General features: G+C 33.6%; 1 protein-coding gene across 3 annotated transcripts in view; it reads right to left on the minus strand.

The window, feature by feature from the left end:
* Cabcoco1 (ciliary associated calcium binding coiled-coil 1) overlaps positions 1-26,980 on the minus strand; it is a 102,641-nt gene that overhangs the window by 63,787 nt on the left and 11,874 nt on the right. For all 3 annotated transcript variants that reach the window (XM_046419578.2, XM_046419580.2, XM_046419581.2), the window contains exons 3-5: positions 25,884-26,053; positions 20,526-20,670; positions 6,346-6,418 (exon numbers count right to left, since the gene is read on the minus strand). In XM_046419578.2, the coding sequence (XP_046275534.1) occupies positions 6,346-6,418; positions 20,526-20,670; positions 25,884-26,053 (388 nt within the window). The remainder of the gene's footprint in view (positions 1-6,345; positions 6,419-20,525; positions 20,671-25,883; positions 26,054-26,980) is intronic.

Genomic DNA, 26,980 nt, shown 5'->3' on the forward strand with positions numbered 1-26,980 from the left:
GTCATTAATCTGTATGAATTTCAAAATAAGGGAGCAAAAAACAAAAACAAACAAACAAAAAAAAACCCAAAACCAAATATCAAAAAACAAAAAAACATTTTCTTTCTTTTGCTTTTGCTTTGAGAATGAGTGTTCAGAACATGAAATTATATACAGTTGACATTCACTGATTTGAGAGAGGTCTGAATTTCCAATATTTGCTGACCTTAAGTGGTATTATTTTAGGTTATAAAAGGCAGCCAAAGTCTGACTCTAGGCAAGGTAACCACTTATTGTATATTTATAATTCTTTTTAAATATCTTTCTAGGTCTACCATGTTTATAATAATCTGATCCTGGTACAGTACTGCTTGTGAAAACAGGGCATAGGTCGTACAATGCCCAACTTCTTTAATCACGGGTACCACGATGTGAATGGTGCCCCCTGGAGTTGTGCAAAGGGGGCCTGCAAGAAATATCCATGTTACAGAGTAAAATCTGCACCATATTAGTCATACTGGCCTAAATGTTTAGAAATAAAACAATTCATTTGTATCACATTTTTGAACTTGGGGAAATTACTAAAACAGACTAAATCTTGTGAGATTTTAAATTTCCAAGTGCAAGAACATATACATGTGTGCATGTTTTTACATACATACACTATATATATATATATATATATATATATATATATATATATATATATATATATATATATAAAACCTTCAAGAGTACACATGATCCAAGATGTATTGTGACTTTGGTGAAATTAAACTGAATAAATATTTTTAAAATATGATATCTATATCGATCTCTCTCTCTATATATATAAAATTTATGATATCAATTTTATTTTCCTGGGGAAAATTTGGGAATCAACAGTACAATACCAGATTTTTACTCTATAAATGACTTTTCAGCTAAACCTAATTTGTTCTTAAAATTTAAATATCATAGCAACACACTTGTAAAGTATATAATTTTATGGATTGAGAATTCACCTATTTTTTTCTGTTCAGCCTTTATCTTTTAAAAATCCAGAAAATGTCTCTCTGACTGATGGTCTATCTGTCAATATGTTAGTGGTAAGAATGGTTATATACCTGCACTTAATTTATAAAATGTGCCTCAATAGTTCTCAGCAATGAACTAGGGAACAATTTTATTCTTGAACAAGTAATACATGAAGACGTTCACATTGTAAAAGTCTAACATAAATCTGAAATAGACAGAATAAAATGTCCCTTTTCACATCCTATCCAACTCCTGCTTCTACTCCACTACCCAAAGGTAGACCATATTAATGGTAACTATAAATTCTTCTAGTTCTTTTACTATCACTTACATGTATATATATTTTCATGTTTACCTGCTTTGAAAAATAAATGAGGACACTACTTATATTGTTCTACTTTTATACTTTAAAATGTCAAGAATAGTCACGAGGGATATTAATGAAACCATACCCAAGAATCTACTATATTCCTTCTAATGACTTGATAGATATTTTTTTAGAGTGACTAGATTTATTTTATTTAATCATTTCTCTCTGATTTGTCTTCTGCAATTTTTTAGCTGTTATAAGCCATTCCTTGATGAGAATTCAGGATTAATTAGTTTTATTTATATAATAAAAATACTATGTCTACAATGACAATTCATATACTTCAGGACTAAGGATATTCACGTTTTAAAAAATTTAGACTTTGCCAGTTTGCACTTTAAAGGAGCTTTACATTTAATCTCTTACCAGTTTAACCTCTCACATGTTTTCTTGCATCCTTACTAAAATAAGGTGTTACTTGTTTTACATTAGCCAACTCTTGTAATAGAAAAATAACTTTTCTTCTTTTATTTGTAGTTCTTTGTTAGTCAGTTTTCTGTCACTATAACAAAATACCTGAGATAATCAACTTAGAAAAAGAAAGAGTTTATTTTGTCTTATAGTTTTAGTTTTGAATTTTTATAATTTGTTCTTTCTAGTTTTACATGACAGTAGAATGTATCATACATACATGGAGTATAACTTCCCATTTCTGTGGTTGTATATGATGTGCAGTTACATGGTTGTGTATTCATAAACATAGGAAAATTATGTCTGATTCATTGTATAGTATTCCTATTCATATTTCCCCTCCCTTCCCCTCATTCTTCCCTGTCCAGTCTGTCAACCCTCCCTCCTACCTCTCCCTGCCCCTGCCCATTGTGAGTCAGCAACCACATATCAGAGATAATATTTGATCTTTGGTTTTGGGGACTTGGCTTATTTTGCTTAGCATGATAGTCTCCAGTTCTATCCATTTACTGACAAATTCCATAATTTAATTCTTCTTAATGACTAAGTAACATTCCATTGTATAGGTATACCACATTTTCTTTATCCATTCATTTGATGAAGGGTACCTAGGTTGATTCCATAGTTTAGCTATTGTGAATTGAACTGCTATACACATCGATGTTGTTGTGTCATTATAGTATGCTGATTTTAAGTTCTTCTGGTATATACCAGAGGAGTGGGATTCCTGGTTTTCTGAGGAATCTCCATACTGCTTTCCACAGTGGTTGCACCAATTGCAGTCCTACCAGCTATGGGGGACTGTATGAGTGTACCTTTTGTCCCACATGCTTGCCAACATTTATTGTTTCTTGAATTTTTGAAAATTACCATTCTGACTAGAGTAAGATGGAATCTCAGTGTAGTTTTAATTTGCATTTCACTGATTGCTAGTGATGCTGAACACTTTTTCATATATTTGTTAACCATTCTTATTTATTCCATGAAGTGCCTGTTTAGTTCCATTGCCCATTTATTGATTGGGTTTTTGTTTTTTTCTTTTTTTGTGGGGGGGCTGTTAAGTTTTTTGAGTTCTTTATATATCCTAGAGATTAATGCTCTATCTGAAGTATAGGTAGCAAAGATTTTCTCCCATTTTGTAGGCTCTTTTTTTTTTCACATTCTTGATTTTTTTTTTCCTGTGAAGAAGCTTTTTAGTTTAATACCATTCTATTTATTGATTCTTGATTTTACTTCTTGTGCTCTTTAGGAGTCTTGAGCAATTTGGTTCCTAAGCTGACATGATGGAGATTTAGGCCTACTTTTTCCTTTGTTAGGTGCAGGGTCTCTGGTCTAATGCCTAGCTCCTTGATCCACTTTGAGTTTTGTGCAGCTAAGAGATAGGGGTCTAATTTCATTTTGTTACATACGGGCTTCCCAGCACCATTTGTTGAAAGGCTCTTTTCTCCAATGTATGTTTATGGCACCTTTGTCTAGTATGACATCATTGTATTTATGTGGATTTGTCTCTGTATGTTCTATTCTGTACCATTGGTCTTCATGTCTGTTTTGATGCTGTTTTTGTTATCAAAGCTCTATATTATGTCTTACACTTTTAGAAGTTCTAGTCCATGATCAGTTGGCCTCACTGCTTTTGGGCCTGTGAAGGCAGCAGCGTGTCATGAAGCAAGAGTGTTCACCTCATCTCCAGGAAGGAAAAGTAAGAACTTGAAGTGGCTAGGATCCCATAATCCCTTTTAATGGTGTGCTCATGCCTTAAAGGTTTCACTCTAGATTTCGCCAGTCTTTTAAAGGTCACATCACTTCACAGTAACACCTCAGTGGGGACCAGGCCTTTAAACACCTGGGCCGTTAGGGCTGAATGTTTTTGTATCTGTTTATTGTCTGTTCATTTTTTTAAACCTATGTTTCTGTAGTCAATTTCACAGTATTTTTTTCTATGTTTATCTTGTTTCACTTTTTCTTATTTCATCACAGGAACTATGGGTATATAAAATATTTTGAAACTTTACATATTGATTTTTAAGTGTTTTCTTCAGGTTAATTTTTTTCTTTTAAAAATTTTCTCTTTCTTAATCCCAGTTATGTTTTAAAAGAAATTTTACCTATGGGATCTCTCATCAAATTTTAAGTGAAAAGGTATTGATTAATTTCATAATTGAAAATATTTTCCTCCAAGTCTCATCTTTCTATAATTTTGTATTTTAAATATAGCACTTTCAATTGATTTATCATTCTATTTGTCTCCTTTATTAGTTTAACATTTATCATTTATTCATTGCTTACTGGAGAGATTATAATCTGTATCCTTGACTTATTAATTATGTATAAATGAGTACTTTTCTCAAATAATACCAGAATTTTATAATTTAACTTATTTATCTTCCTTTCCATTTTTATTCTATTTTCGTTGTGATTTGAAACTCACAAAATTTGGCTGTTATATACTAAATATTTATTTAGATTAATCTATGTATCTATCAATCACCCACTCCACTTTACTTTCCCTTTACACACATTTATATTTATTTCTCACACTTTCAGTTTGAAATTAATTTGTTTATGCCTTAAGAACAGCTATTAGTATTTGCTTTAGTGTATTTCTGCTTGTAATGAATTTTCTTTTCTTTTCTGTACTGGAGATTGGACTTGGGAGCACTCAACCACTGAGCCACATCCCCAGCCCTATTTTGTATTTATTTAGAGACAGGGTCTCACTGAGTTGCTTAGCACCTCACTTTTGCTGAGGTTGGCTTTGAACTTGCAATCCTCCTGTCTCAACCTCCTGAGCCATTGAGATTATGGGCGTGTACCACCATGCCCAGCTGAATTTTCTTTTTTATAAAAAATTTAATTTTTACCTGATACATAAAACATAAAAATCATACATATTATTGGGATAATGTGATGTTTTGATACACATATAAACCATATAGTATAATGTTTAAATTAGATAGCATATATGAGTTTCATCAAACATTTATCAATTCCTTAGGATAAGAACCTTTAAAATATTTTCTGCTAGTTTTTTGAAATATGAAGTACATTTTCATTATCTATAGTCACCCTATTGTGAAACAGCACACCAGAACTTATTGCTCCTATTAAACTGTAACTTAAGTACCCATTGATCAGCCTTTCCTTATCCTTTCTTCTTCCCTCCTCTCCCTAGGGAAACCACCATTTCCCTCTCACTTCTATAGGGGTCAGCCTTTTTAGACTCCACATATGAATGGGATCATGTAGCGCTTGTCTTACTATGACTGCTTTGTTTCACTTCATATAATAACCTAGTTCCTTCCATGTTGTTGCAAATGACAGGATTTCATATTTGTTTATGGTTGTACAGTATTCCACTGTGTACATGTACCACATTTTCTTTATCTGTAGATAGACAGTTTAGTTGTCTCCATTTCTTGGCTATTGTGAATTGTATTACAATGATCGTAGGCTGCAAATGTCTCCTTGACATACCGATTTCAATTCCTTTGTATATATAACTACCAGTGGGATTGCTGGATCACGTGGTGGTGCCAAACACATAAATTCCAGAATAACACCATTCAGGAAGACAGACTAGGGGGCACATTCCATCTTGTGCTTCATATCAGGAAAGTTATAAGGATAATATGAATACCCTCTGAATTACTGTTTATTTCTGATTATGATCATTCCTATTTCTAAGACATAATGAAGACTCTGGAAGTGATTGAGAATATGCAAGAACACTTTTTATGGCACTTTGGTCTCCTTATGATGTTGTTCTACTCAGGATTCATTTCTAGTAATTACAGATCTGTGATTATATGTATGGATGTTTTAAAGTGTCTTTAGGTAGATCATTTCTTGTAGAACTTCCATGCACTGCCATTGAATAAACCAATATGGTATTAACTGAAGGACTACTGTGTCCTGTATTGTACTCTAGGCTGTCACATATTAAAGAAAAACAGCAAATAATCTCTGCTTTTGGGAAGACTATGTTAACTATATCAACCCACAGAAATAATTAGAAAACTATATAATAGTGTATATTTATGTTTTTAATGGTATAAGAGCAATCAAAATTCAGCAGGAATGAAGAGTCTAATTGAAATATAATCATAGACTGTGATTAGAGAGTTTTTATAAACCCATTGTTTGAGATATGATGTAATTAAGACAAGTTTTCATCAGTGAGGAAGTGAGATTTGAATTAGGCCTTAAAAATTGACTAGACTAAAAATAAGTATGAAATTAGAAGAAATTTAACTGGATTAATTTATTTCACATTTCCTGATTTTATTTGTATGAAGACATGCATACCATATTCAATTTAGGTTTGTCGAATAATCCATAAATTCTTAAAGTATATGTGATTAACAATGCTGCTAATGCTGAAAGACAGCTTATTTTCTTAATCCAAAGTTCACTTTATACAATTATTCTTTTTGCAAACTACTACTTGGTTATATTAACACTTGAATAATCTTGACAAGAAGTTGCTTTAAGCAGTTAAAGATCCAGATGCTGATCAGCATGCATTAAGTGATTCAGCTTAATTGGTTCCATCTAGATGAATTACTTACCTCAGTTCCTATCACAATTTCTTCCCTGGTAGAGAAGAACAGAAACTCATACAGTCTGTAATGTTGAAATAAGCTGAAATACAAAATAAATGTGCAACTATAATAAATTTACTGCAGGGAAAAAAGAAAACACATAAAGGCATTTATTAAAAGTACATTAGTGCTGATCCAGCTAAAGATACCAAATACTAATATAAAATACCTCTTTTATTTCAAAATAAATTGTCTAGAAATGTTAAGAATGAGATTTTAATTTCTGAGACATTTACAATGTAACACAGTACCTAGAATAATGTCAATAAATTAATCTGTGGTGATTGGATAAGTTTGGGATAAGAAAGCAATTAGATTGCATCTTGGTAATTCTGAACTTAAAACCAAATAAGGTCCATCCCTAAATAACACTAAATTTCACATTATTTTCTGTTTTGCTCCAAAATAGAGTCAATTTGCTCTGATATGAATGGCACTGAATTCTGTAATCTACTTCCATATCAATTACTTCTTCATACAGTCTTAAACTGTTTCAAGATTAAATTAATCTCCAATAACACCTGAAAAATGATGCGACATGAGCTGAAATCCATTTAGAAGATGTCCAACTTTCCTGCAGAATATTCAATCACACATCAAAGGGTGGAATACATTTAAGACAAATCATTTCCTTTTTTCTTACCTGGAAACTAGGTGGTCAGTGTATAAAAACTACAAAAAGACAAAGGATAAGAGCTCCCGAAAATAAATATTTTTAGCAAATTTAAAGAACTCAGCAATGTATTATTGAGAGTTAAAAATAAACTGAAGGGCTGACTTCTAATATCCTGTTTGTGATAATATTTGAATTTTTCTAATTCTCTTCCTGCTGGTTGGGAAAATTAATAGACTCATATTACAGCAAAATGCCCAAGAACAAAAAATTGTCTTAGTGGTTTCTCTTTCACTCTGGTGCCTTTTGCTATTTAAGAAAATTGATTTTAATATAACTGAGAAATTAACATTTGCAAAATGTAGCTACAGAGCATGTATAATAATGGCTTCTCCTGAATGCTGTAATGGATCAAAGTTTCAATTCATTTGGAATCAATGAAGAAATCCTCAGGCAGCTGGGTCTCTTTGAGTTATATTAGCAGTTGATCTCACTACTAACACAATCCATTAAAAAGTGATAGGTGTGTAGACTCACTTATGGTTTTTCTTTTTTCTTTTTCTCTTTTTTTTAACCTTGTACACTTGAATTACTCATCAACATTCACAAAACTAACTTAGCTTTTTGGCATCACTTTGATTTGTTGGCTAGGAAAATACATTAAGATTAGTGAAGTTTGATGTTTCATTGGTGCAAAATAAATTCATATTCTCCCCCCCTGAAACTAGTAGCCTAGAGAAAGCTGTAAGGTCAAAAATATTACATTGGCAGTAAGTGATTTTGAGTAAAAAAACTGAAGACCATGTTGTGGAAATAGCTTGGCTTCCTCCTCGTGAACAAGAGTAAAATTTCCCTTTCTCCATCCTGTGTCACACAAAGAACTTACTTCATAAATATTCCTTCCTGCAATTTCATAATCTTTCAGTTTTATTCTCCTTGTTGCACATAGGAATCACGTTGTCCCTGTCCGGAGGGAAACGACCTTGCAATGAAATGAGCTGTGTGACTTGGATGCCATGGTCAAAGATGCAGAGCTGGGAGCAAGGCAGATCTAGGGTGATATATCCAGGAGAAGGGGCCTAAAGAGCCAGTTTCTTAGGGGCAGCCAAAGTCCTTTTCCCTACCTCAGTTTTACCAGAGAGTGACAAATGGTCATGCAGGAGAGCAAATGATACTTCAGTTGTGGGAGTACATTTTCTCTTTCTTCCTTTAGACTTCTGGATGATCACGTTCCTAGACTATTTTATCACACATCTAGCCTTAGTGTTAATTTAAAGGGAGATGGAATGGAAATAGGTCAATACATCTTCTCCAAGCCAGGATGTACAATATACTATTGTGCACAGAGGGGCAGATTGGCTTTCTTATATGAGACATATGCCTGCACACATAACCTTGCCTAATTCCCAGGGAACAGATAGAATACACAATGCAAGAAATGTGCTTGGATTTGAGATATATCTCATCTCTTTCTCTCTCTCTCTCTCTCTCTCTCGCTCTCATTCTATGTATCTATATATATATCATATATTGATATATATATGTAATCTCATGATATATATATATATATATATATGACATATACATAATTTATATACATCTATATATCATACACATGTATATAGGTCTCAATATATTTATGAATATATCATAAACACATATAAATGATTACATTAAAGCTACAGTGACATTTATAGCCATATTTATGTCTGTAACATATTATATATACAAATGTATATACTGCACAAATAGATTTGTCAGTACTTACAGTAATATGGGGGACAAATTTTGGTATTAGTTTTTTCAAATCAGAGACCCATCATGGGATATATACTAAGAGCATCCAATGGAGTTTAATTTTATTGTCAATTTCTTGTGCTATGAGTCATGTTCTACAAATTGATCTCCCTAAATTAACTAGGGCATTGAGCAGTTGGGTAAAGTTGCTATCAGGCTAAATTGAAATACACATACACTTTTAATAATTGAGTTGCATTCATATTTATAAAACTGCCTTATACTCATCAAAATGAATGTATTATGTGATTTAATTGCCACTGCACTTACATTTGTGAATCTATGAGGGATAATGAACAGGTGTTGTAGGAAAGCACATTTCCTTTCACCCAACTATAGTATAAATTCCAGATATACTACTAACTGATATTTTGTCTTTCTGTAACAAGGAGATTTAAAATACAAAACTTGCTTAAATTCATAAATGAAAATTTAATAGCATGAAAAATGATTCTGGTTGATTTTATTTGACTCATCTCTCAAATGTTACTTTTTTTTTAAGAGACATGGGATTATAAGTTTTTGGTATGTGAAGTTAGTGAGGTTAGGATCCAAAGGTGAAATAGAAATGGAGAGACTTCTGTCAAACTCATTCTAGTTATCACCTGGAACCAAAACCAGCCAAAGACACATCAGGGAAAGAAAACTTCAGACCAGCATCCCTGATGAATACAGATGCAAAAATTCTTAATAAAATATTGGCAAATCATATACAAAAACACATGTAAAAGTTAGTGCACCATGGTGGAGTAGATTTCATCCCAGGGATGCAAGGTTGGTTAACATATGGAAATCAATAAATGTAATTTACTACATAAAGAGTCTTAAAGACAAGAATCCTATGATTATCTCAATAGATGCCGAAAAAACATTTGACAAAGTACATCACACATTCATGTTGAAAACACTAGAAAAAATAGGGATAGAGGGAAATTAACACCAAAAATCCCTAAAAAATTAAGCAGGAAAAAGAAGTAAACAGAAAATTCTAAATAGAAGAAACACAAAAAAGTAAATAAACACATGAAAAAATGTTCAATATCTCTTTTAATTAGGGAATTGCAAATCAAAACTACACTAACATTTCATCTCACTCCAGTCAGAATGGCAACAATCAAGAATACCAACAACAATAAATGCTGAAAGGTTGTGGAGAGAAAGGAACACCTGAACATTGTTGGTGGCACTGAAGGCCAGTAGAACCACTCTGGAAAGCAGTTTGAAGATTCCTCAAAAACTAATGGGATTCTAGTTATTAACTCTTGTGCTATGGGTGTCCTATTGAGAAATTTGGAGCCCGACCCCACAGTATGTAGATCGTAGCCAACTTTTTCTTCTATCAGACGCCATGTCTCTGATTTGATATCAAGCTCCTTGATCCATTTTGAGTTAACTTTTGTGCATGGCGAGAGAAAGGGATTCAATTTCATTTTGTTGCATATGGATTTCAAGTTTTCCCAGCACCATTTGTTGAAGATGCTATCCTTCCTCCATTGCATGCTTTTAGCCCCTTTATCAAATATAAGATAGTTGTAGTTTTGTGGATTGGTTTCTGTGTCCTCTATTCTGTACCATTGGTCCACCTGCCTGTTTTGGTACCAGTACCATGCTGTTTTTGTTACTATTGCTCTGTAGTATAGTTTGAAGTCTGGTATCGCTATACCGCCTGATTCACACTTCCTGCTTAGCATTGTTTTTGCTATTCTGGGTCTTTTATTTTTCCATATGAATTTCATGATTGCTTTCTCTATTTCTACAAGAAATGCCATTGGGATTTTGATTGGCATTGCATTAAACCTATAGAGAACTTTTGGTAATATCGCCATTTTGATGATGTTAGTTCTGCCTATCCATGAACAGGGTATATTTTTCCATCTTCTAAGATCTTCTTCTATTTCTCTCTTTAGGGTTCTGTAGTTTTCATTATATAAGTCTTTCACCTCTTTGGTTAGGTTGATTCCCAAGTATTTTATTTTTTTTGAGGATATTGTGAATGGAGTGGTTGTCCTCATTTCCATTTCAGAGGATTTGTCACTGATATACAGGAATTCCTTTGATTTATGTGTGTTGATTTTATATCCTGCCACTTTGCTGAATTCATTTATTTGCTCTAATAGTTTCTTTGTAGACCCTTTTGGGTCTGCTAGGTATAGAATCATGTCACTGCAAATAGTTATAATTTAAGTTCTTCTTTTCCTATTTTTATGCCTTTAATTTCTTTCGTCTGTCTAATTGCTCTGGCCAGTGTTTCGAGAACTATGTTGAACAGAAGTGATGAGAGAGGGCATCCCTGTCTTGTTCCAGATTTTAGAGGGAATGCCTTCAATTTTTCTCCATTCAGAATGATGCTAGTCTGAGGCTTAGCATAGATTGCTTTTACAATATTGAGGTATGTTCCTGTTATCCCTAGTTTTTCTAGAGTTTTGAACATAAAGGGATGCTGTACTTTGTCAAATGCTTTTTCCACATCTATCGAGATGATCATATGGTTCTTATTTTTAAGTCTATTGATGTGGTGAATAACATTTATTGATTTCCATATATTGAACCAGCCTTGCATCCCAGGGATGAATCCTACTTGATCATGGTGCACAATTTTTTTGATATGTTTTTGTATCCAATTCGCCAGAATTTTACTGAGGATTTTTGCATCTAGGTTCATTAGAGATACTGGTCTGTAGTTTTCTTTCTTTGAAGTGTCTTTGTCTGGTTTAGGAATCAGGGTGTTGTTGGCCTCGTAGAATGAATTTGGAAGTTCTCCCTCTTTTTCTATTTCCTGAAATAGCTTGAAAAGTATTGGTATTAGTTCCTCTTTAAAGGTTTTGTAAAACTCTGCTGTATACCTATCTGGTCCTGGGCTTTTCTTAGTTGGTAGTCTTTTGATGGTTTCTTCTATTTCCTCAATTGATATTGGTCTGTTTAGGTTGTCTATATCCTCCTGACTCAATCTGGGCAGATCATATGACTTAAGAAATTTATCGATGCCTTCACTATCTTCTATTTTATTGGAGTATAAGGATTCAAAATAATTTCTGATTATCTTCTGTATTTCTGAAGTGTCTGTTGTGATATTGCCTTTTTCATCCCATATGCTAGTAATTTGAGTTCTCGCTCTTCTTCTCTTCGTTAGCATGGCTAAGGATCTGTCGATTTTATTTATTTTTTCAAAGAACCAACTTTTAGTTTTGTCAATTTTTTCAATGTTTCTTTTGTTTCAACAAATGGGACTTACTCAAACTAAAAAGTTTTTTCTCAGCAAAAGAAATAATAAGAGAGGTAAATAGGGAGCCTACACCCTGGGAACAAATCTTTACTCCTCACACTTCAGATAGAGCCCTAATATCCAGAGTATACAAAGAACTCAAAAAATTAGACAATAAGATAACAAATAACCCAATCAACAAATGGGCCAAGGACCTGAACAGACACTTCTCAGAGGAGGACATACAGTCAATCAACAAGTACATGAAAAAATGCTCACCATCTCTAGCAGTCAGAGAAATGCAAATCAAAACCACCCTAAGATACCATCTCACTCCAGTAAGATTGGCAGCCATTATGAAGTCAAACAACAACAAGTGCTGGCGAGGATGTGGGGAAAAGGGTACACTTGTACATTGCTGGTGGGACTGCAAATTGGTGCAGCCAATTTGGAAAGCAGTATGGAGATTTCTTGCAAAGCTGGGAATGGAACCACCATTTGACCCAGCTATTCCCCTTCTTGGTCTATTCCCTAAAGACCTAAAAAGAGCATGCTACAGGGACACTGCTACATAGATGTTCATAGCAGCACAATTCACAATAGCAAGACTGTGGAACCAACCTAGATGCCCTTCAATAGACGAATGGATAAAAAAAAATGTGGCATTTATACACAATGGAGTATTACTCTGCATTAAAAAATGACAAAATCATAGAGTTTGCAGGGAAATGGATGGCATTAGAGCAGATTATGCTAAGTGAAGCTAGCCAATCCCTAAAAAACAAATGCCAAATGTCTTCTTTGATATAAGGAGAGTAACTAAGAACAGAGTAGGGACGAAGAGCATGAGAAGAAGATTAACATTAAACAGGGATGAGAGGTGGGAGGGAAAGGGAGAGAGAGGGAAATTGCATGGAAATGGAAGGAGACCCTCAGGGTTATACAAAATTACATACAAGAGGAAGTGAGGGGAAAGGGAAAAATAATACAAGGGGGAGAAATGAATGACAGTAGAGGGGGTAGAGAGAGAAGAGGGGAGGGGAGGGGAGGGGGGATAGTAGAGGATAGGAAAGGCAGAATACAACAGACGCTAGTATGGCAATATGTAAATCAATGGATGTATAACTGATGTGATTCTGCAATCTGTGTATGGGGTGAAGGTGGGAGTTCATAACCCACTTGAATCAAATTGTGAAATATGATATATCAAGAACTATGTAATGTTTTGAACAACCAACAATAAAAATTTTAAAAAAAAGAAGAGAAAGAGAGCTCTGGAAAAACAAAAACAAAAAACTAATGAGACCACATATGAACCAGCAATCCCATTCCTGGGTATTTTCCAAAAAGATCTAAAATCTTAGCAATGACTTCACAGTGTCCCAGAGGTTTTGAAATGTACAATTATTCTCATTTTCATCTAAGTATTTTTAAATTTCATTCCTGATTTCTTCTGCTATAGATTGGTCACTCAAAAGCATATGTTTTAGTCTCCAGGTGTTAGAGTAGTTTCTATTTTTCATTGTTGGTTTCTAATTTCATTCCATTATGAACTGATAGAATGCAAGGCATTATCTCTATTTTTCTGTATTTGCTAAAAGTTGTTTTGTGATCTAATATATGGACTATTTTAGAGAAGGATCCATGTGCTGCTGACAAGAAAGTGTATACAGGCATTTATGGATGAAATATTCTATATATGTCTATTAAGTCTAAATTATTAATTGTATTTTTTAGTTCTATAGATTTTTATTTAGTTTTGTTTGGAAAATCTATCCTGTGAAGAGACAGACATGTTAAAGTCACCCAGAATTATTGTGTTGTGGTCTACCTGATTCTTTAAATTGAGAAGGGTTTGTTTGATGTACAGAGATGATCCATTGTTTGAGGCATAAATATTCACTATTGTTATAATTTGGACTCCCAAAGCACAAGAAGGAAAATCAAGAATCAATAAATGGAATGGCACCAAGCCTGAAAGCTTCTTCACAGGAAATGACAAAATAAAGAATGTGAAGAAATAGCCTACAGAATGGGAGAAAATATTTTCCTCCTGAATCTCAGAGAATTAATCACCAGAAGAGATAAAGAACTTAAAAAACTTAACACCAAAAAAATTACCAAAAACAAAAAACCCAATCAATAAATGGGCAAAGGAACTGAACAGACACTCCACAGAAGAAAAAATACAAATGGTCAAAAAACATATAAAAAAATGTTCAACATCTCTAGCAATTACAGAAATATAAATTAAAACTACACTGAAATTTCAACTAACTCCACTCAGAATGGCAGTTTTCAAGAATATAAATAACAATTTTAGTAAGGATATTGGGAAAAAGGTATATTTACACATTGCTGGTGGGACTGCAATCTAGAACCACTCTGGAAAACAGAGTGCTACCATTGTGGAAGCGATATGGAGATTCCTCAGAAAACTTGGAATGAAACCACCATTTGACCCAGTTATCCCACTCCTCAGGTATATACCAAAAGGTCTTAGAATCAGCATACTACAGTGACATATCCACATCAATGTGTATAGCAGCTCAATTCACAATAGCTAAGCTATGTGGAATAAACCTAGGTTCCCTTCAACCAATGAATGGATAAAGAAAATGTGGTATATGTACACAATGAGATATTACTCAGCTATGAAAAAGAAAGACTTTATGACTTTTGCTGGCAAGTGAATGGATCTGAAGATTATCGTGCAAGTGATACAAGTCAATCCTCCCAAACCAAAGGTTGAATGTTCACTCTGATATGCAGATGCTAACACAAAACAAGGGGTGGGAAGGGAAGAATAGAAGTTCAGTGGATTAGACAAAGGGGAATGAAGGGAAAAGAGGGGTAATGGGAATAGAAAAGATAGTAGAACAAATTGGACATAACTTTCGTATGCTCGTATATGACTACGTCACCAGAGAAACTCTACATCACGTACAACCACAGAAACAGGATCCTAACAGAATAAGTTATACTCCGTGTATGCACAATATGCCAAAATACATTCTATTGTCATGTATATCTAAAAATAACAAATTAAAAAATAAAAATAAAATAAAAAAATTCACAATTATATTTGATTTAAAAAAAATCTAAAATCAGCATACTATAGTGACACAACTCCATCAATGTTTATAACAGCACAATTCACAATAGCTAAATTATGGAATCAATAGAGATGCCTGTTAATATATGAATAGATTAAGAAATTGTAATACACACATATACACACAATGAAATTCTACTCTTCCATTAAAAATAATGAAATTATGGAATTTGCTGGTGAATAGATGGGAATGGGGAGTATCATGCTACGTGCAATTAGCCAAACTCAGAAAATCAATGGTCAAATATTTTATCTCATATGAGGAAGCTAAAGTAAAATAAAGGGAACTGGGGAGGGAAGGATAAGATTACATAAGAAACCAGTCATATACAAATCAATGAGTGAAAGGAAGTCTAGTAGACTAGAGTAAGGAGAAAGGGAGTGGGGAGGATAGGAGGAAAAATGGGAAGGAAAAAGGGCAGATAGAGAACTGAAATCAATTCCTATGCATGTATGAGATTGTTGGTATGAACCCAACTACTATGTATAACCATAAAGCTCTAATAAAAAATAAAAGAATCATATCTCAACATTGGACAGACTATGACAAACCCAAGGTCAACATTATTAACATTATTCTGAATGGAATATAACTAAAAGCATTTCTTCTAAAAACAGGAACAAGTAAAGGATGTTCACTTTCACCATTCCTATTCCACACAGTCCTTGAAACTCTAGCCAGAGCAATTAGGCAAGAGAAGGAAACTATATGGATATGAATAGGAAAAGAAGAGGTCAAACTACCTCTGTTTGCCATGACATTATCCAATATTTAGAAGACCCAAAAAATTGCCACCAGAAGACTTTTAGAACTCATGAATCAATTCAGCAAAGTAGCACCATACAAAATAACACCCATAAATCAATTATGTTGCAATACTCCAATGATGAATCTGCTGAAAAATAAATTAGGAAAACTATCCCATTCACAATGATCTCAAAAACAAACAAACTGGGGAATGAATCTAACAAAAGAAATGAAGAAAGGCCTGGGGATATAGCTCAGTTGGTAGAGTGCTTGCCTTGCATGCACAAGGTCCTTGGTTCAATCCTCAGGACCACAAAAAAAGAAGGAAAAGGAGAAGAAGAAGCTCTAAAATGAAAACTATAAAACATTAAAGAAAGAAATGAAGACCTTAGATGATGGAAAGACCTCTCATGTTCTTGGATAGGCTGAAGTAATATTGTCAACATGGCCATACTACGGAAATGATATACAAATTTAATGCAATTCCCATCAAATCCCAATGACATTCTTCACAGAAAAAGACAAAGCCGTCATGAAATTCATTTGGAAAATTGAGTCCCAGAATAGCTAAAATAATCCTTAGCAAGAAAAGCAAAGTAGTAGTCATTACAATACCAGACCTCAAACTATACTACAGAGCTATAGTAACAAAAGCAGCATGGTATGGCACCAAAACAGGCATAAAGTCCAAGGGAATATAATAGAAGGCACAGAGAAATATCCATGGAAGTATAGTACTCTCATGCTAGAAAAAGATGCCAAAAACGTAATTTGGTGAAAAAAATGGCCTTTTTAACAAATGATGCTGAGAAAACTGGAAATCCATATGTAGGAGAATAAGATGTGACCCCTATCTCTCACCCTGTGCAAAAGTCAATTCAAAATGAATTAAAGACCTAGGAATTATAGCAGTAACCTTGCCAGTGCTAGAAGAAAATGTTGGCTCAACATGCCAACATGTAGGCTCAGGAACTGACTTCGTTAACAAGGCCCCTAAAGTGCAAGAAGTAAAATTAAAAAATTAATAAATTGGATGGCATCGAATTAAAAAAACACCAAGAAAACAAAAAAGCCCAATTAATAAATGGGCAAAGGAACTACAGAGACACTTCTCAAAAAAAAAAAAAAAAAAAGAATGGTCAACAAATATATGAAAACATGTTCAACATCTCTAGCAATTAGAGAAATGCAAAATAAAACTCTCCTGAGATTTCATCTCATTCCACTCAGAATGACAAATATCAAGAATGCAAGTAACAATAAATGTTGGTGAGGATGTGGGGGAAAAGGTACACTCACATTGCTGGCAGACTGCAAATTGGTACAACCACTCTGGAAAGCAGTATGGAGATTCCTCAGACAACCACCATTTGACCCAGTTATCCCACTCCTCAGTATACATCCAAAGAATTTAAAATCAACATACTACAAGTGACATAGCCACATCAATGTTTATAGCAGCTCAACTCACAACAGCTAATCTATGGAGTCAACCTAGGTACACAACAGATAAGTGGATTAAAAAAAATGTGTAGCCAGGCATGGTGGCGCATACTGTAAACTAGGCAGCTGTCCAGGCTGAGGCAGGAGTAATGCAAATTCCAAGCCAACCTTAGCAACTTAGTGATGCCCTAAGCAGCTTAGCAAGACCATGTCACAAACAAACAAACAAACACAAAAAGGACTGAGGATGTGGCTCAGTGGTAAGCACTCCTGAATTCAATCCCTAGTACAAAAAAAAAAAAAAAGAAAGAAAGAAAAAGAAAAGAAAATGTGGTATATACACAATGGAATATTACTCAGCCATAAAGAAGAATGACTTTATGTCATTTGCTGGTAAATGCATGGATCAGGAGACTAACATGTTTGGTGAAATAAGCCAATTCCCAAAGCTAAAGGTTAAATATTTTCTCTAACATGCAGAAACTAATCCAAAATAAGGTGGGTGGGGATTGAAAAAAATAGAAAAAAGATCAGGGGAGTAGAGAAAGAGGAATGAAGGGAAGGGAGGATAGATGGGATAGTGAAGATAGTGGAATGAATCTGACATAACTTCCTGTGGACGTATATGAATATACTACAGTCAGTGAATCTTAACCATCATGTACATCCGTAAGAAACTATTTTTTTAAAAAAGTATAAGTAAATAGCAGAAAGATCAGTAGAGTAGAGGAAAGGGAACAGGGGGTGGGAGAATAGGAGGGGAAGGGGAAGTACTGGGGACTGAATTAATTATAAATGCACGGAATATAATTATATTCCATGATTTTATAATTGTGTCAAACTAAATTCTAGGGCTGGGGCTGGGGCTCAACCGGAGCGCACTTGCCTGGCATGTGTGAGGCACTGGTTTCAATTCTCAGCACCACATATAAATAATAAATAAATAAATAAAGGCCTATATTAAAATAAATAAATTCTATTGTCATGTACAACTAAAAAGAACCAGTAAAAATGTTTTTTAAAAGGTGACTAACACTGACATCCCCTTCTAACATAAACATTTTCTAAAAGAAAATGTTAAGAGAGATCAGAGGGAAAGGAGACCATTCTTACTATCCAGTAAGTAGGTGTCTTTATGGTGCTTATGTGGGTGTTGCTGCCATTGGTCTCCACACCCATTATAAACCTACTGGGCCTAGAGCTTAAGTATAAAAATGTGTTCTGCAAGAACAACCTGTTATATTCAAATAGTGTGGAAAGAAGGATGCCAGTACAGATGTGCAGGGTGGAATTCTCTTGCTTAGTGATTCTCAAACTGTGGTGGGCAAACAAACCTCAAAGCCCAGGTTCTTATTCAGTTCTGAATTTCTAGCTCCTTCCCTCCCATACCCAAAGACCCTGCCTTACTCTAATTGATATGAGAACTACTGTGGCTTTTAGTGAGAGTCACTCATTAGGAGATATATTTTTATATTAAGAAATCATATTATATCAGATGCTATTATATAAAAAGCATATCATATGCCATTATTAACTCATGCCAGAAGTCAGTATATAAACTTTATCATATTAAACACACTAATATTTATAAAGCTTCCAGACTACAACCAGGATCTTTGCCAAGCAAATCATGAGCATATCTAGAATATCATTTGGCACCCTTTGCTTTAGAATTTTAATTTTTTAAATTGGAAAACACTGGAGTATATAGCATAAGAAGAACAAGGATATTATGCAGAGACTTGTAGTTAGGCAAAAGAAAGAATTTACCTGCTCTTGTTTGGATATTTGCACACTCAAAATGTCTCTTTGGAGAGATGCATGACTCTAATGCAGACTTTGTGACAGACTATATAAAAAGACAGATTCTTTATTTACCAATGAAGAATGACTGTAATAAAAAATATACTTTCTCTCCATCCACTGTTGTTTTCCAAGTAGAAAGACAGACAATAATGAGTTTAATTGGTCCATAGTATAAAATATTTTATAGTATACAATAAATAAATCTCTTCCATTTCTAAAATAAAACATTTAAAGTGAACATTTAAATGGAAGTGAATATTGCTCTTTAAAATGTAAGCTAGTAGTTGGAAATGTCAACTATCTAAAATATAGAATATATTATAATTAAGTCTGATTAATGAGAAAGAATGATCTTATTAATGGAATGGTACTAAAGATGCAGAGAAAAAAAGAATTTCTTAGGTATTTTATTATAATTCTAGGTAAAATTGTATTTACTAAACACAAATCATTTTAAAGAATGCAACATTAGCCAAAATGTTTAATGTCCTGACTTATTTATTAGATGGAAGATTTAACTATTATTTGTGTATTGGTTTGATTAATTACTGCTTCAATTCTATAAACATCTGATTTTTTATGAAAGGCTTTGTTTTTCACTGCTATCTATTTATTTTTATTTGTTGGTTTATAAAAATTATATATAATATCAGGATTCATTTTGACATAATTTTAAATACCTGGAATATAATTTGCTCCAATTAAGACCCCAATAATTATCCTTATCCTCTCCCTCCCCCCCTTCCTTTTTCTCTACCTTATTTTTCTGTTTATTTAATTTTTGTTTTTTGTAAAATTAGTGTCTTGTGGATATACATAATAGAAAGACTCACTGTAGTATAATCATGTAAGTACATGAAAGTTAGGTCAGATTCATTCCACTAAATATCTGATTTTAAAGTTCAATTTTTAAATAAATGAATGGATAAAAAAGTATGGAATATTACTCAGCAATAAAAGAGAATAAAATCATGGCATTTGCAGGTAAATGGAGTTAGAGAAGATAATGCTAAGTGAAGTTAGCCAATCCCAAAAAACTAAATGCCAAATGTTTTCCCTGATATAGTGAGGCTGATTCATAGTAGGATAGGGAGGGGGAGCATGGGAGGAATAGATAAACTCAAGATAGGCAGGGGTGGGAGGGGTGGGAGGGGAAGAGAAGAGGTATGGGATTAGAAATGATGGTGGAATGTGATGGACATTATTATCCAAAGTACATGTATAATGACACGAATTGGTGTGAGTATACTTTGTATACAACCAGAGATATGAAAAATTGTGCTCTATATGTGTAATAAGAATTGTAATATAATGCATTCTGCTGTCATATATAAATAAAAAATTAATAAAAATTCAATTTTTAAATAGACAATTTCTAGAAGATATGGAATGAAAAATAATGCTACTAAAAACAAAACCATACCTGATTTTTAAGTAATCAATGATAGCATTGGCTTGTTCTATATTAAAGACATTCTGTTCCTCATTTTTTTGTGACTGGATTGGTCCAATTTCAGCCATAACTTCCCCAAGCCACTTTATGCTGTCTTCTAGGGACATATGTAGGGCTGAAATAAAATGCAAGGAAATCTTAAGCGTTATTTTGATACATATTTTAAGAGAAAAATAATCCAAATGTCATAAATGTGCCAAAATTTACTTTGTTTTTGTGAGGGTAAATGGTAAAACTCCTTTTGTTTCTTCATAATAAATTAAACACAGCTACTGTTTCTGAGATGTACATAGTATATATTCCAAATACCAAAATAACAAATAAAATGATAGCAATTTTAAAATTTTAGAAAGATAATATGAATACTAGCTTATAATTTGTTTCATATAGATTCTCTTCTACTTACAGGAATTGGAAACAAGCATAAACTACATTTTGTAGTAAAAGAATAGCAACTGACATACTCAACAATTGTAAATTATTGTAATTCTGCACAATTGTTTGAAGAGCTTTGTTATGTTTCCATTTTAAGATCAACAGAATCAAAATATATGTAAAGATTACTTTATAACAGAGAGGAGATTTTTTAAAATGATCTTAGAATAAAGGATACATAAAAATTACAAAAAGTTGGTTGACTTGGATGATGAGGAAGACCCAGATGGTAGGTTCAGTCACTAAACTCAGGGCTGAACTCAGAGCTAGAAATCAAAATGGCTGAAGTCCACTACCACTGGACTTTAGCTGATAGTTACCATGGGAGAAATAGGGCTTAAAGATTTTCAGTAGAAGGCAGGAATATGAACTTTTACATGAAACATCAAGATATCTTTTTCTTTTCCACAAACCAACCTAGGACTCATTTCAGCTCTTCCTCAAATGTATGCCCACTGAGGTTGAGCATTGGAAGAAAATGGAAAAAGAGCAACACAACTTCACCAGCAGCTCCCAGCATGAACAGCTCAGTCATTCTAGTCTGTTTGGTGAGAGGCACAAACAAATAGAAAAAATACCCCAAACCACTTTCTGTGGCACTAGTCCAATTGAAGAAGGAGATACATGCCAATAACCTTAGCTTTTAGAGTGTCTATAAATGAAACTATTAGTTTCTATTGTCTTTTTCTTGGTTGGTAATGTTATGCTCATTTTCTGATAGTGGAAGGCAAAATATTTACTTACAATCCACACATATGCTCCCCCAGTCCCCTGAAGAATGAATTCAGGTAACCGGAGGGTCCAGAGGAGCCTTTGCTGATATTAGTAGGAGCTCAGGGGATGAGAGGTGGACAGTTGAAAGGCTCTAGAGAAACGAAGGCTGGACTGGCTGTTTAGGGGAGGTGAATATCAGTTGGGGGGCATTTGGATGAGGCATCAAAGCTAAGTGTGGTGCTCAATGTGAACCCTGCCAAACAGTTAGGTCTGTCACATGACATCATCGGTAACTGTTCTCCCTTCATGCAATGAAATGGATTTTTGGAGGAATAGGGATGGAGATTAAAAAATAGGTTGTGAACGTATCTGTTGATTGTGGGACCCAGCCACTTTTGAATTACACAGCTACTCTTTCTGAGATGTATGTACTATATATCCCAAATACCAAAATTGCTAATAAAATGGTAGCGATTTTAAAAAATTTAGAAATATAATATGAATACTAGCTTGCATTTTTTCCATCTAGATTCTCTTCTACTCACAGGATTAGAAACAAGCATAAAACTATATAATAGTTTAAATCCGTTTTAATGAATCATAATTGGTTCATTTCTCATAGTGTCCCTCCACATCCTTTTATGTATGTCAGATATACTGAATCATTGCTGAATAACTAGGCTTTCCAATATCATTCTAAGTGGAATTCAACTCAATTGTAATTTCTCTTTCCATGATAAACTCCTTTTGAAAATAGTGAAAGTAACTTCAGAAATGAAAAATCTGTTGAATAAGAGCAATTCTAAATGAATGGAGAATCTGAATCATTTTATTAATAAAATGGTATTAATTAGAGATGCAGAGAAAAAAGGAATTCTTAGATAAATGATTATAATTCTAGATGAAATTGTACTTATCAAATACAGAAATACATTTTTAAAACTATTCCCTCATGCTGAAAAATAACTGACTCTTTAAAACTGTTTTTCTGTGTCTAATGTCTTTCTTGCTTTAAAAATTAGGGAAGTTATCATTTCACTTATCTAACTGAAATATTTGCTCTTTTAGAAATCATATTCAGAGATATGAGTAAAATATGAAAGATTAAACCACTTAAACAGTAAGGCTGATAGAAATAAAATTTATTCTTGACAATCTAGGGCAATGAAAGAATGCACTGGACTTCTAATTAATTGGAAAACTTAGGATGGTACCTCATAGCTGATATTAGCTAGCTGACCTGAGTCTCATTTTCTTTATCTATAAAATGAGAATAATACCTATTTTCATAATTATAGTGCTGTTGTGATGATCAAATAAGAAATGCATGTCAAACTCTTGGCAAACTGAAAATTTGCATATTCTAGCATATTACACAGTATGGTGTTTTCTATAATTCAGCCCAAAGCCAGGCACATTTGATACAGTATTCATAAAGGTGGGATCTCATTTGTGGAGGTTGACTTTATATGTCCTCACAGAGTTTTTCAACCCTTAGAACTTTACTTGTTTTTCTCAAAAGTTCTGTGTGAATTAAATAAGACAGTATTTCTAAAGCTGTTGGTACTATGTCTGGCACAAGTTAATTCTGCATAAATGCTATCTGATTATTTGCATTTAGAGGAAAACGATTTAGCATCACAGGATTAGAAAGGATCCCATAGTTACTTACTAGTAATCATGTTATACACCAGGGAGTTAATCTATGCCTATGGACCTAGATAAAGGCCACATATTTAGTCAATAAACTCTATATTTTGTCTTTGGTCAGACCTTAGAAAAACTAGATCTCCAAATGTATACAATTGTTCCTCAGGATCCAAGAGGATTGGTTCTGGGACCCTCCAAGGATACCAGCACTTTCACGTAAGCTGTTGAGTATCTGGGAGTGACAAGATATGCAGATAAATAAAATAGTGTAGTATTTGTACAGAACCTATACACATTTATTCTGCATACTTTAAATCATCTCTAGATTACATATAATTAATTCCCTATACAATGTAAACTCTAAGTAAATTGTTGTTACACTTGTTGTTTAGGGGATGATGACTAGGAGAAAAAATCTGAGCTGGGCGTGTGGCACACACCTATATTCCCAGTGGCTTGGGAGACTGAGGCAGGAGGACTGCAAGTTCAGAGCTCACCTCAGCAACTTAACAAGGCCCTACTAAGCAAGTTAGTGAGAAGTTGTCTTAAAATAAAAATTAAAAAGAGCTAGGGGGCTTGGGTAGTGCCTCAGTGGTAGAGTGTTTGCCTAGCATGTTCGAGGCCTTGGGTTCGATCCTCGGGTTCGATCCTCAGCACCACATAAAACAATAAATAAATAAAATAAAGGTATTGTGTCCAACAACAGCTAAAAAATTATACTAAAAAAACCCAAAAAGAGCTGGGGATGTGGTTAATTGGTAAATCACCCCTGTGTTCGATCCCCAATACAAAAAAAAAAAAGTCTGAATATGTTCAGTCTGTGCACAATTTTTTTTTCAAATGTTTTCTATCTACAGTTGGTTGAATCCCCAAGCACTAAATCTACAAATATGATATTCCACATAAATTTGGGAGTTGATTCCATTTGATTCTAGATGGTTTGTCTGCAGAATGCCTTGTAAATATACAGTACAAACTCAAGGCAAAGATAAGATCAAAACCTGTTAGGCTAAACAGTAGTTCCATACTGGATGGACCACAAGACAACAACCATCTGGGACTGCATGCTCTCTAGCACTTTCACATAAGCTGTGAGTGAATGGGAGTGACAGCATGTGCACAGAACTCTACCACTATTAGTTTAAATGTAGACATACTTGACCTCCTTTAATCTGTAAGCATACTGAAATCACATTCTTTACTGATTATGACTATAAGTTTGTTAACATCCATGAGTTTCTCATGGTTTATGAATAGTTGGATAAGTCCAGCTCAAGTTTTAGGAATTCATTTTTTAACTGATAACAACAATGAAAAGTTTCTCCTTTGAATTATAAGGTATGGAAAAAGTCTGAGATGCAGATACGTTCTCAAATTGGGAATCTGAGATTCATAAAAATATTTCCCCTTCTTTATTCTCTTTCTAATTCATCAATACTCTGCTTAGAGATTCAAAGATTTGGACTGCCATATCATATATTCTCTTTTAAGACTGAATTTAAAATTTTTTTGTCAATCTTATATTCATGTTTCAAAATATAAACATGGAGCTAATAGGAGAAAATACTTCCTTCAACCCTTGTTGTCCAAATGCCCAGATTCTACTATCTTTCTCAATAGGTAATTATGGGGTTATCCTTTATTTTTCTGCATTTCTTTGTGTATACACAAAAACATCTGAATTCTTATTTTTATGTCTTTTATAAACAAAAGCACACAATTCTTTGCTTAATGATATGTAGTCTTCTACACAATACACAGAAAGCTTCCTCATCCCTCCCTTTTTGTTATGCCCACTGATATTAGGGAAATACTTACTGAAAACTTTTAATTCCAGAGAGTTTTATATATACGAAAATGTTGCAAAAATATCACAGAGAAACTGTAATTCCAGCAACTCAGGAGTCTGTGGTAGGAGGATCACAAGTTCAAGGCCAGCCTTGGCAACCTAGCCAAACCCTACCTCAAAATTAAAATTAAAAATGGGCCGGGAGGGCTGGGGTTGTAGCTCAGTGGCAGAGTGCTCATTTTGCATGTGGAGGGCACTGGGTTCAATCCTCAGTATCACATAAAAATAAAATAAATCTATTATGTCCATCTACAACTAAAAAAATTTAAAAAATGAGCTGGGAATGTGGTTCAATGGTTAAGCATTCCTGGATTCAAATATCTGTATCTATATCTTCTATCTCTCTCTCTCTCTCTCTCTCTCTCTCTCTCTCTCTCTCTCTCTCTCTCACAGAGAGTCCCCAGCTATTTGAAGAGTGATGGCATTGACAAGACTGTTAAATGAATAGCATTTCATTGCAAAATTGATTATTAAGAGAACTTTAGTCTTGTTAAGCATTATTTGAGGATTTATAGCTCAATAAACATATGAGCCATATCTTTGCTATAACCTGAAAGGGGGAGAACATGATTTTAATTGAAGAAATTAATGTAAAATTAAGAAATTTTGCTTAAGAACATTAATTCAGATGGTAGGCTAAGTTCTTCTTTTCTTGAAAAAGAGAAAAATAATGTACTTACTTCTAAGATTATGAAGCAACATATCCAGTAAAGTCATAAATTTTGAATATTGAGTAATAGAAAATTCCATTCCTTTAGCCCACAAAAATCCAGACACATAATAATCTAGTAGAATGCCTTCCTTTAAACAAGTTTGAAGATGTCTGAAATTCAAAAATGTGCCCATTTTTCTGTAAGAAAACAAAAATCCAAATACAATATCAGATTAACTACTGAACAGTTCCTTTTTGAAAACAAGTGTTTTTCTTTGAATGAAAATTCTGTAATGCTCATAATCTAAAATATCCAGTTATATAACAATCCATAAGTTCAAACAACATTCAAAAGAGAATTCTGTAATTTTGTCACCTTTTCTTCTTCTTTATTTTCTAACCATCAGTTTTTGCCTAACATTTTCTGCTATTAACAGTTATTTTTCCTTCTCAGTTTCTCTTCAATTATCATCTGCATGGTAAGATTTGTTAATAAAATGTTTGGTCCGGATGTTTGTATATGTTCTTGACTTCTGTTTTTATTTTTCAATGTTCGTGTTTGAAGACAACTATTTTTCTAAATTATTTTGGTGAAATCTCTTTTACCTCCCTCTACTCCTTTCCCTTTGAATCTTCCCTGGAACCTGGACCACAGGGCTAATAAGTATTTATCATTTGTCTTGTTTGTTCAGTCATTTCACTTCAAAGCAGATTATGCCAGGAAACATTTGGAACAAGATACTGCTGAAGTTTGAATGCAAAGTTTCTGAGAATTTTACTAGCAAATTTGTAAACCTTTTTCTGGATACAAGGGGAGATGGAACAAGGGAGAGGGGAGAGATGGACACAGAAGTAGTGCTAGAGAATGTCAATTAAAATAATGATGTTTAATAGTGTTTTAAGAAGTTTTGTTACAGTGAGAGATGATTACTATCTACTTTGTCTTTCCAAGTATTTCAGTAAAATCATTACCTATTCTTACATGTTCTTGAAATTGGGTGTATTTTACTTCTAAAGTATGATGATATGAAGACATAGTTTTAAGGAAGAACTAAATAGCTCATAGAGGCACAGCTACATAAATGTTATTAAAAGATGCCTTGGACTGAGACTGTAGCTCAGTGG

This window comes from Marmota monax, unplaced genomic scaffold (assembly GCF_021218885.2).
Source record: "Marmota monax isolate L192 unplaced genomic scaffold, Marmota_monax_Labrador192_F-V1.1 WCK01_AAM20220418_F8-fsc00019, whole genome shotgun sequence".
Classification (NCBI taxonomy): domain Eukaryota; kingdom Metazoa; phylum Chordata; class Mammalia; order Rodentia; family Sciuridae; genus Marmota; species Marmota monax.